Consider the following 12,159-nt stretch of genomic DNA (forward strand, 5'->3'; position numbering starts at 1 on the left):
AAAAAAAAAAAACTCGTACAATGTCGGGAAAACTGCATTGAAGTCCAGGGAGGTTACGAAGAAAAATAGCGCATGTTTCAGTTTTCTATCATCAGAACAAGTACAGCTTTTCACAAATGTGCCTTTACTTTTTGAATTCCCCTCGTATACTTGTATGTAGATGATTTTGTAAATAAGCTTTACCTATAATGTACTTTTAAAGATATAACAAGGGATGGCTTTTCTGATGGTGCATACGCGTGAATAGTGGGTTTCGGCATTAACATCTATTTATAAACAACTGTTTAACCATGGGTAACACCGCGGTCCAAGCTAGTAACATACATAATTGTACTAACCCACTAAGACATCCCCCCCCCCCCCCCCCCACTGGTAAAAGCAAAAATCGCACACTGGACTTGTCAGAAATGTGTCTTCTCCTGATGCTATCTTCCAGTACTTTCCAAAGGTGTTCAATAGGATTAATGTCTGGTCTCTGAGGAGGGGTGTTTAGTTGTTTTGGAGTATTGTACAGGAGCCACAGCCTTGTATTTAGAGCCATATGCTTTGGCCGGTATCTTGTTGAAAAATGTAAACCAAGAAGATTTTCAGAATGAGATTTTCACTCTGCAGTGGAGTGGGCGCTGATTTGAAATTTCCTGGCAGATTAAAACTGTGTGCCAGACCGAGACTCGAACTCGGGACCTTTGCCTTTCGCAGACAAGTGCTCTACCATCCTTCCTTCCAGGAGGGCTACTTCTGCAAAGTTCACAGGAGAGCTTTCGTGAAGTTTGGAAGGTAGGAGACGAGGTACTGTCAGAAGTACGGCTGTGAGGACGGGGTGTGAGTCATGCTATGGTAGCTCTGATGGTGCCGGCATGGTAGCTCAACGTATTCGGTCAGAGAGCTGCTCGCCCTCTGCAATAAAAAACTGAGTAAAGGAATCAACAATCAACTTGAACGGATGTCTCATGACGTCCACCCAGACCAAACGCACTAAACAATACCGAACACAATGAAAAAAAAAAGTAGAGTGCTTTGCCGTGAAAGGCAAAGGTCCCTAGTTCGAGTCTCGGTCTGGCACACAGTTTCACTCTGCCAGTGAGTTTCATAACAGCTCACACTCTGCTGCAGAGTGAAAATCCCGTCCTTGCAGACCTAATTTTTCAGTGCTAGGATTCGCATTGTTCTTTAAAATGTTAATGTACATACCTCCTCTGTCTTATCACAGACGATGTGTCACTTATTTCTAAGACTGCAGTACACGTGAAGTGCCTATTTACTTCCACCGCCCTGAGAGGAATGCATAATTTCTGATAATTGTTCACCGACTTGTAGTCTTCTATAGTTGTCCCCTGCGCAGAAAACAGCACGTAAGTCATGAATACGTTATATTGAGGCTGTAATAAACTCTTGACGAGGAACAAATATTTCAGAAATAATTAAATTTCCAATTCGTTTGTTTATACGAGGCGCCACTCGCTTTTTGTTAGCAGAACACGAGAAACTGCACAATTACATTCGTTTGCCTTTTCGTTGAGCAGTTGTTTATTATTCTGCTGGTTATTAACTCTTCTGTGGTTGATGGGTCATAACTTCGAGCGCCAATTCGAGTGTAGGGATATATGTTCCCAGCTCACTAGACTCTAGCGACAACGAAACAAGGGAAGTGACGTAGGTCACAGAAGATACCACATCCATTTGAAGGCCTTGCGGGCAAGGAGGTTCGCGGAGGAGATTGTTACGTGTGGACTGGTGTGTCTGTGCGACTTCGACCATAGATATGGTCGAAGCTGTGCGAGATGTCTTGTTGTTCTGTGGTACGTCAGTGTCAGACTGTCAGTACAACGTGGGTGAAAGAGTGGTAATAGGGAAGAGTGTTACATTGTTTCAAGATGCAGCTTATTTCAGGAGCATTTGCTTTTTATCTCTTCACAAATTTGGTGAGTTTTTAATTTAATTTTATTCATTCATAGATCACGTTGACAAGGATATTTGACATTTCAAAGCTTAAGAACGAAAATCGGCTGAATGATTCTAACCTCACGACCAGGTTATTATTAACAGCAAGACTTCGTACACAGAATACAACACGATTTTGATTATACATTCATTCAAAGAAATTTCATAATGTAAAAAGCGAATGTTACACTCTCGCATTTCGGTACAATTCATATAACACATGCACAGCAGGACGCTACAACGTTTGGTTTACACGCGAACTCCCCACAGGACTGCGTGAAAAAACGAGTGACATGAGATGTTGAGCTCGGAAAGAGGATAAAATGTTAGTATTACACCATATAGAGTTCTGGTGTAATGGTTTCCAGAAATCAAAAACAATTATAATGTAAAAGTGGGTTGTGAAAGGACAATTCATTATTGTTTACTTGTTACTTTTTACCACTCCCTATCTGCATGTTATGTAAGTTATGTTTCATTGTACATAGTTTGTTGTTTAAAGCACTCATTTGTTTTGAATTTTTTTTTTCTTTATTCTTGCTTGGTAAAGGCAAGTTTGGTCTTGAACCTGTTTGTGGTTATGGAAGAACGTTTAGTGCAATAATTACAAGATGCATAACATTACAATGAGCCTAAAAACTATTTTGAATAATTAATTATTTTTTCAGTCAAAATTAATGTCATTTCCTATCTTCACACTGAAGTGCATGACAGTAGTTTTGCGTTTTGTTCAATGTAACTTTATTTTGTAGTGACCAATTGCACTTATTTTCTTATACCAAGGTTGTCTGTTCTTTGGCGGAATACACGACTGAGGATTGCTGGGCGTTGGGCTTCAACAAAGCCAATTTGCTGTGTTCGTCATGTGACCAGCTGAAATCTTTCGATCTGGATCTTATCAAGTAGGTAATTTTTGGAGTATTGAGAAGTTCACAGCATTTTGTGTCTTTAGCGAAATTTGTTAGATGGTAAAGTAACATAAATTTGCCCCCGTGTCATGGAAATGTTTTAGGGCTGCAACTATTAAAAAATTTGTGAAGTAACACTTTTCAGCTCATATCACATCTCTATGGCAATATTTACTAGCACTACACTAAAAACACACTTTTGTTTTTACAGCCTGACAATGGCAAGTGGTGATGTTGGCTCAGGTGTGTGAAGAATATGTAAGAATGTGATGGCTGAGGGAGAGAGAGGTGAGAGATGTTGGGCAAGAGTTTGGATAAGACTGTACTGGTATGGGATGGGGTGCTGGCAGCTGCTCAGTGTTTTTAGCTGCTGGGAGAAATACATAGAAACTAGTACAGGGCCAGGTAAAAGGTCGAAGTTAAGAATTAACTAAGCCAGGGTGGAACTGAAAACAAATGCAGGAGTTTCAGGTTAGTGCCAGTCAGTAGGTAGAGGTAGATGGTGAGGAATTAAGAGGTACTGAGGGCTGAGGAATTATGAAAACAGACAGGCATTCTGGGAATGGAGACAGTGTAGCAGGGGTGAGTACCCACTTGTACAGGTCAGATTACTTAATTCTATTTTTACATAGACATTCTTCAAGCCATGCTACAGTGCATGGCAGAGGATACACCGTGCCACTACTTGTCATTTTCTTTCCTGTTCCACTCGCAAATAGAACAATGGAAAAATGACTGGCTGTATGCCTCCTTATGAATCCTAATTTCTCATCTCTTATCTTCATGCCCCTTATGTGCAAGATATGTTGATGGCAGTAGAATCATTTGACAGTCAGCTTCAAATGCCAGTTCTCTAAACTTTCAGTAGTGTTTCTCAAAAAGAATATCATCTTCCCTCCAGGGATTCCCATCTGAGTTCCTGGAGCATCTCTGTAACAAGTTGTTCGAACTTACCATTAACAAATTTAGCGGCCTCATCTTATATGTGGTCTCCTTTACAGGTGAACCTCTCATTCTTAGAATTCTCCCAAAAAAAGATCGTGCAGTACATGTTGTTGTGTGGCATGAGTGAATTGATCGAAAGATTGCACAACATATTTATAATTGACTATTTACCTCTATTCAGTAATTTGTCTGTTATAAAGATGGAGATTTTAAGGAAAAACTACTTTAGTCTACATGTGAAAATACTTCTGCTGTCTGTCCGATGTTTTATTTTCATGGGCGGGTTGCAGAGTTTTATAGTGATATATTTAACTCTTTTTCTCTGCCAAACTAAGTAAGTTCACTAGATGGAAGTAAAGATTAATATTCTTTCCAGTGTAGTATATGTGAATATCTCTTTTTGCACCCCCAAAACTTGCAATGGATTGTCGACAAGAAATCTTATAATAGAATAAATGTATTGTGAGACTAGTTAATATTCCACATTTAAACATATTTATTACTGTTAAATAAGTGTGGATGATTCCTCTCATCCCCGGTCCCCATGGTGCTCAACTCTTGTGAGAACATGTGTGGAAAGCTTGAGTCCACGAGCCATTGTGGCATTCATCTTTTCTCTGGAAGAGTTACATTCTGTATTTTCCTTTGAGTTAACCTCCAGCGAATGCCCTGTCAACTCAACCATATGTCTGGTTTCTTGTTGCAGTTGCTCAATATTTCTTTTTTCATTAAATCCTACATCTGTTTCAGTATATTTACAGATGGCCACCATTGTCTGGTTTGACCTCCACTTTTATCTTCAAAAATTTTCAGTGGTTTGCGGTGCATGGTGAATGTCGTACAATACTTAGCGTGGTAGTCAAACGAAGTGGGAGGTCATCATGTACACTTATGTGATAGCTTCCTTACTGCAAAGGGACATAGTGTTGGTGTCCGCAGTGTTACCCTCCCTATGAATGTCCAGGAATGTGTGTGTGTGTGTGTGTGTGTGTGTGTGTGTGTGTGTGTGTGTGTAATATTTGGGACACTGACAATCTGGGCAATGACTGCAGTGCCTGGTCACTGTTACTTATACAGGTCAGTGCCTATGCATAGTCCTTCTGTGGTCAGTTGGTGACACCATTCCAGAGTAATTTCACAGAGAGAATTGCACAGCAGTCTCATCAGAGGAGCTGGCTTAGTTTATTGCAGAAGGGTTTAACTCCATTGTTTTACCTTTTTTAAATACAAATTGAAATGAAATGAAAACTAATGTCAGATGGGGGAGGGGGGGGGGGGGGCAGGGTGGGACAAGACAGAGAGAGATAAATATCTCAATTCCTGGTCTACATCAGGACTGATAATGGATCATTCTCAGATAATAAGCAATAATTTTTTCATTGATGAAATAGAAAACAAGTTTGGCAGTGACACGTCAGTAAACAAAATGTGAAACATACTGATTAGAATAGTGTCCCCCCACTCAGTCATGGCCACTGTTCAGCTGCAGCAAACTTGGCAACATCCCAGATCCCGTTTTGAAGGTGACTTATTACTGAGTAAAGTTAAGATTATAAATAACCAGTGTGATGTGAGATGTTTCAGAATATCTGAAGTGCATCCACATGTCATCTAGTCTGTCAAATTAACCTATCTATGGAGATTGTGTACATCTAGTACATGGTGATGTCCCTTGTGTGCTATGCCTTATTGCACCAGTTGTGGCTCACTTCTTAACACCCATCCCTCCCCCCACCTCCACCCTCAGTCCCTGTTCACCAACCGGTTACATTTATAGCAGGGAATGTAAGATACAAGAGTTCAAGTTCTTTGATAATTTAACATATCTGGAAGAAGGGAAAAAGTAAAATTGCCTTTACATTTCCTGATGGTAGAAGCTCACAACTCTAATGTGATGGATCATCTGCAATGAGGAGGAATATTCCCTCTCCTGTTTTTCCAGGGCCCTTGTGGCCACCTTAGTTCATCCATCCGTGTAAGGGAAGGGACTCCTGCTTCCCTCCCCGTCCTCCTCCTTTACCCTCCTCTTGCTTCATGTGTATTACGGACTCATAATAGACTTGCATATACCACAACCTGCAGACATTTGGCTACAGAACAACCAACTACTCATCTGTACCAGACTCTTGCCTGGACACTCCTTCTACTGAATCTAAATCTCAAAAGAGGAGGAAAGGAAAAAAAGGGCAAAGGTGGACCCAGTATCCCAAACTACCTTGGGTCTCCCCTCTACCATTACCGATATCAGGCAATTAGGTGACAACCAACTGGTGGCAATAGCCCAAACAGAACTGTGATTACATGATCTATTCTTTTCACACTGCCATTGGACACAGTCATAACCGAATGCCGTTTTGGTGGCTATCTTTAGCATCTTGCTGAACTGAACTGACACTTCCTCTCGCAGTAGTCATTGACTTTCATAGTTCAGGAAATCGGATTCCACACAATATAAGCATTCTTCATAACTAATGCGTACTACAAAATTAGATCCTACGTAGAGGATTCAGAGTAGTGGTCAGTAATGAAAGGGTGTAGCTACAAACCCTTGTCACATTATAGGAGGCATGCATGACAGCATTTTTTTGGCCTAGGAGTCAGTTTTCTGAACAGACTGAAGGAGTGCATAGGGCGTAGCAGCATGTTCGTTGTGCTGGAATAAGCTGGCTTCAGCACACCATGTGGCAAAGAGGTTGCGAGGAGATCGAAAGAGGCTAACAACAGACTAGCATGAAACGTGCTGCCAGTGCCCTCTTGGCTATCAGTACTTACGACGGTCTCCGTGGACCGGAGGGAGAGTCTGAGACTGTCACACCAAGGAAGTCCCAGTGTCATTAGTCGCAGCCCAGTGGGAATCACAATAGCAGTTAGTTCTGCCGCTAACACAAGAGACAGGCAGCACATAGCAACCAAAAAATGTATACATAGCGGACTTTGTACTTCACCAGCAGTGAAGCTAACGTGGACTATACAGAAGAACTTGTACCACAACAAATATCTTGAGTTAAGTAAACTTTGCGTTCTTATGAATAAAGAACACAGTTAATGTATGCATACAGCCTGTGTTGTAGAAAGTTGATATGGGGCCACCAAACAACATCCTCCTCTTGCTTCTATGGTCCACCTCTACAGAGACACCAAGACTACATAAAATTTGTGGTCTTGGAGTCACCAGCGAGTATCCATAGCGTGTGCAGTAACAGCCTAGAGCAATGGGAAGAAATAATGCAAAACAATTTTTCATATTACAACTTACCTTATGCAAATTTTGTATGAACAAAAGAACATTTTGCAAGTTGTGGCTACAAAATTAACGGAACTGATGCTGTGACAGAGGATGCCCGAAGATGAATGACCAGTAGCTGTGAAGCAAGAAGCCTTCTCAGTTGAATGCATCATCTGGTGTCTGTAGACAAATCATTGTGGCTGTGGCCTTCATGTGTAAGAGCTGTTGTTTTGTAGTGCTGGAAAAAGATAAGTGTAATAATAGAGCAATGAATTATTATGAAGTGTCAAGTAAAACTTGGAAATCCTGCTACTGAAGGCTATCTTTTACAAAAAGGAGTGTATGGTGAAGACTATCACATACGCAAGTTTGTGAGTTGTTAAAGTGCTTCCAAGATGGCCGAGAAGATGTGGAAGGTGACTTGTGCCTAAGACTCACTTTACCATCATAAATGGACGAAACTATTGAAAAAGTAGGTAATTTAATTTGGTTTGACTGTCTTTTGAGTATTTGATCGCTTGCTGAAAGTGTAGGAATTGACAAAGAATGCATAAGTCAAATTATGTAACCAATTTAACATGAGAAAAGCATGCACGAAACTTGTACGGAAAATTCTCACGATTGAACAAACAGAAACACATGAACATGTTTGTGTAAACACTTTGAATATCACTGAAAATGATCTGAAAAAATAAGAAAAAAAGACCCTAATTGCAGAACAACAACTCATGGTTCTGCATTAAGACAGTGCACCGGCTGCACCACAAATCTGTTAAGAGGTTTCTACTGATGTACTGCATCCCAGTGTTAGACAACCACTTTATTCGTGTGGTCTAACACAATGTGACTTTTATCTATTACCCAAGGTCAACTCTGCATTAAAAGGAACAAAATAAGTCCATTGAAGCAGTGAAAGCCCATGTTATCAATGCACCCACAGAAGATGACTTCCATCACTGTTTCCATCAATGGAAAATTTGCATGGAGCATTGTAGGCGTAGAGGAGGGGAGTATGTTGAGGGTAACAGTAACTGAAGATGTTTGTTTTTAAAATAAAACTTTTTGCAGTAGTAATCCCATTATTTTGTACCCACACCTCTTAGAATAGGGACCAGCCGAATAAGGCAGTGCAGCTAACACTATCCTTACATTCAGGATGGAGTTTCTTCTGTGTTCGGACATACTGGTTTAGGTTTCCTGTGATTTTTCCGCAGTCATTTCAGGCAGAGGCTTGGTTGTGGAATTGCGGCAGTTTTTTCCACCGCCTGGCTGAGCTACGGCAACTGTTAAGCTTTACACCTGCTATCTGCATTGCCCTCCAGGAAACCTGGTTCCCAGCAATGCAGACCTCTACCCTCCGCAGCTATACGGGATATTACAGGAACCGTAGCGACTATAATAGAGTGTCAGGTGGAGTTTGCGTTTATGTTCTAAACTCGGTCGTAGTGAACATGTGCCCCTTCAAACCCCTCTTGAACTATGGCTGTCAGAATAAGGACGACGCTGGAAATAACTGTCTCCAATGTTTATCTTGCTCCAGATGGTGCAGTATCCCTGAATGTATTAGCTGCACTGATCGATCAACTCCCTAAACCTTTCCTACTTCTGGGAGATTTTAATGCCCATAACCCCTTGTGTGGTGATACCATGGTTACTGGCAGAGGGAGAGGTGTCGAAACTTTACTGTCGCTATTCGACCTCTGCCTCTTAAATACTGAGGCTGCCACACATATGTGTTGCTCATGGTAGTTACTTGTCGATTGATTTGTCAATTTGCAGCCCAGGACTTCTCCCATCTATCCACTGCAGAGCACATGACGACCTGTGTGGTAGTGACCACTTCCCCATCTTCCTGTCACTGCCCCAGCATCGGGCACACGGACGCCTGCCCAGGTGGGCTTTGAGCTAGGAGGGTGGGGAACTTTCATCTCTGCTGTCTAGCTACATTGTATGAGTGGGGTTTCCGGGGACTGCTTCCGTTTTTTATCCGAAACTTCCTGTTGCTCCGTACTTTACGTGTTGAAGTTGGTGACTCCCGTAATTCCATCCATTTCCAGGAGAATGGAGTCCTGCAGGGCTCTGTATTGACTATCTCTCTATTTTTAGTGGCCATTAACGGTCTAGCAGCAGCTGTCAGGCCCTCCGTCTCACCTTCTCTGTATGAAGATGACTTCTGCATTTTGTACTGCTGCTCCAGTACTGTTGTTGCTGAGCAGTGCCTCCAGGGAGCCTCCCACAAGGCGCAATCATGGGCTCTAGCCCACAGCTTCCAGTTTTCAGTCGCAAAGTCTTGAATCTTGCACTTCTGTCGGCGTCGTACTGTTCATCCGGAACCAGCACTTTACCTAAATGTTGACCCACTCACTGTAGTGGAGACGTATCAATTCCTAGGACAGGTTTTCGATGCTCGATTGACTTGGCTCCCTCATCTTCGTCAGCTTAAGCAGAAGTGCTGGCAACATCTCAGTGCCATCTGTTGCCTGAGCAACACCAATTGGGGTGCAGGTCGCTCTATGCTGCTGCAGCTTTACAGAGCCCTTGTCCAATCCCGAATTGACTATGGGAGTGTGGTTTATGGTTCGGCGGTGCCTTCAGCATTGCATTTACTCGACCCTGTGCACCACTGTGGGCTCGATTAGTGACAGGACCCTTTAGGACAAGTCCGGTGACCAGCGTTCTGGTGGAGGCTGGTGTCCCATCACTGTAGATCAGATGTGCGCAATTGCTCGCCAGTTATGCAGCACACATTCATAGTTCCCCTGCGCATCTGAATTACTGTCTCCTTTTCCCACCCGCGGCTTTCCATCCCTCGCATCGGCGGCCCAGATCGGGGCTAATGATTGTGGTTCGCGTGCGGTCCCTTATCTCCGAACTGGAGTCCTTCCCTTTACCTTCTCTACTTGCGGTCCATTCACGTACGTCTCCATGGTGTACACTGCTTCAGCCGCAGCTTCGTCTGGACCTTTTTCATAGCCCTAAGGACTCCGTTAACCCCGCCACTCTCCGCTGTCACTTCCTCTTGATTCTTGACATGTTCCAGGGCTCTGAAGTGGTTCACACTGACGGCTCAATGGCTGATGGTCATGTAGGCTTCGCCTATGTTCATGGAGGAGATATTGAGCAGCACTCCTTGCCAGTTCGGTGCAGTGTTTTCACTGCAGAGCTGGCGGCCATATATTGTGCTCTTGAGTACATCCACTCGTGCCCTGGCAAGTCATTTCTCCTGTGTACTGACTCATTGAGCAGCCTACAAGCTATCGACCAGTGCTACCCTCGCCCTCTGGTAGCTTCCATTCAGGAGTCCATCTGTGCCTTGGAACAGTCTCGCTATTCTGTGGTATTTGTGTGTACCCCTGGACATGTCAGAATCTCCGGCAACAAACTTGCTGACAGGCTGGCCTAACGGGCGACGCGGAAACCGCTTCTGGAGATAGGCATCTCCGAAGCTGACCTACGTTCTGTCTTACACTGCAGGGTTTTCCAGCTTTGGGAGACGGAATGGCATAACAGCATGCACAACAAACTGTGTGTCATTAAGGAGACTATGAATTTGTGGAAGTCTTCCATGTAGGCCTCTCGCAGGTTATCAGTTGTCCTCTGCCGGCTCCGCATTGGCCATTCCTTTGCCCCTGTGTGTCCTCCACCCTAGTGCTTGTAGGGTGGAGGTTTTAATGTTTTGCAGAGTGGCTTCCATTCCCTTTTTATTCTTGTGGTTGGCCAGCCACTGTAATCTGCTTTCATGTTTGACTTTCTTCTGTTTCTACCATCTCTGTTGTTTTCTTGTCCTCTTTCGTTCCTTTTAGTGTTCGTTGCCTTCCCTTCGTTCTTGTTGCTTTTCCTTTTATTCCGTTTTGTGTTAAATGTGTGCATTTTATTCTCACATTGTTTTATTAGGAACAAGGGACCAATGACCTCGTAGTTTGGTTCCTTCTCCCGTCTTTAAACCAGCCAACCAACCAACCAGAGGCTTGGATGGTCCCTTCAAGGCCATGACTGACAACCTGCCCTATCCTCATAAAGCACACTTATATATTCTATGTGTATGTATATTTTTGAGCACTTTATTTTCATTGTATTATGATGACAAATCCAGTATTGTAAGATAGTCTATGGATAAATGGAATGTAATATCTACCCATTTTTCATAACTGTATACACTCGGGTGACAAAAGTTGTTGGATATCTCCTAATATTGTGTCAGACGTCCTTTTGCCTGGCATAGTGCAGCAACTTGATGTGGCAAGGACTAAGTAAATTGTTGGATGTCCCCTGCAGAAATAATGAGCCTTGCTGCCTCTGTAACTGCCCGTAATTACGAAAGTGTGGCCACTGCAGGATTTTGAGCACAAACTTACCTCTTGATTATGTCCGATAAATGTTTGACAGAATTCACATCAGGTGATGTGGATGGCAAAATAATTCGAATTGACCAGAATTTTCTTCAGACCAGCAGCCTGATTTCATGGCTTCTTATTATTCATCATAATTCCATCGTTGTTTGGGACTTGAAGTCCATGAATGGCTGCAAATGCTCTCCAAGGAGTTGAACATAACCATTTCCAATCAATGATCAGTTCAGTTGGACGAACGGACCCAGTCCATTCCATGTAAACACTGTCCATACCATTGTGGAGCCTCCACCAGCTTGGATGGTGTCTTGTTGATAACTTGGGTCCATCGCTTTGTTCTGCGCCATACTCAAATCGTACCATCAGCTCTTGACTTACAAACTGAAATCAGGACTCATCTGACCAGGTCATGGTTTTCCTGTCATCTAAGATCCAAACGATACGGTCACAAGCCCAGGAGAGGCGCCGCAGGCGATGTCTCACTGCTACCAAAGACATTCGCATCAGTCGTCTGCTGCCACAGCCCATTAACGCCAAATTTCGCCCCACTGTCCTAATACGTTCGTCGTACATCCCACATTGATTTCTGTGTTTATTTCACAGTGTTGCTTGTCTGTTAGCACTGACAGCTCTATGCAAACACCACTGCTCTTGATTGTTAAGTAAAGGCTGTTGGCCACTGTGTTGTCTATGATGAGAGGTAATGCCCAAAACTTGGTGTTCTCAGCACTCCTGACACTGTGGATATCAGAAATTGAATTCTGAAATGGAATGCCCCGTGCATCTAGTT

The 12,159-nt window shown here is 43.0% G+C and overlaps 1 protein-coding gene across 1 annotated transcript in view; it reads left to right on the forward strand.

The window, feature by feature from the left end:
• Positions 1-1,745: 1,745 nt before the first annotated feature.
• LOC124612917 (selenoprotein F) overlaps positions 1,746-12,159 on the forward strand; it is a 53,472-nt gene continuing 43,058 nt past the window's right edge. The window contains exons 1-2 of the mRNA XM_047141406.1: positions 1,746-1,922; positions 2,725-2,843. Coding sequence (XP_046997362.1) covers positions 1,875-1,922; positions 2,725-2,843 — 167 coding nt within the window. The 5' untranslated portion in view covers positions 1,746-1,874. The remainder of the gene's footprint in view (positions 1,923-2,724; positions 2,844-12,159) is intronic.

The sequence above is a fragment of the Schistocerca americana genome, chromosome 4 (genome assembly GCF_021461395.2).
Source record: "Schistocerca americana isolate TAMUIC-IGC-003095 chromosome 4, iqSchAmer2.1, whole genome shotgun sequence".
NCBI lineage: Eukaryota > Metazoa > Arthropoda > Insecta > Orthoptera > Acrididae > Schistocerca > Schistocerca americana.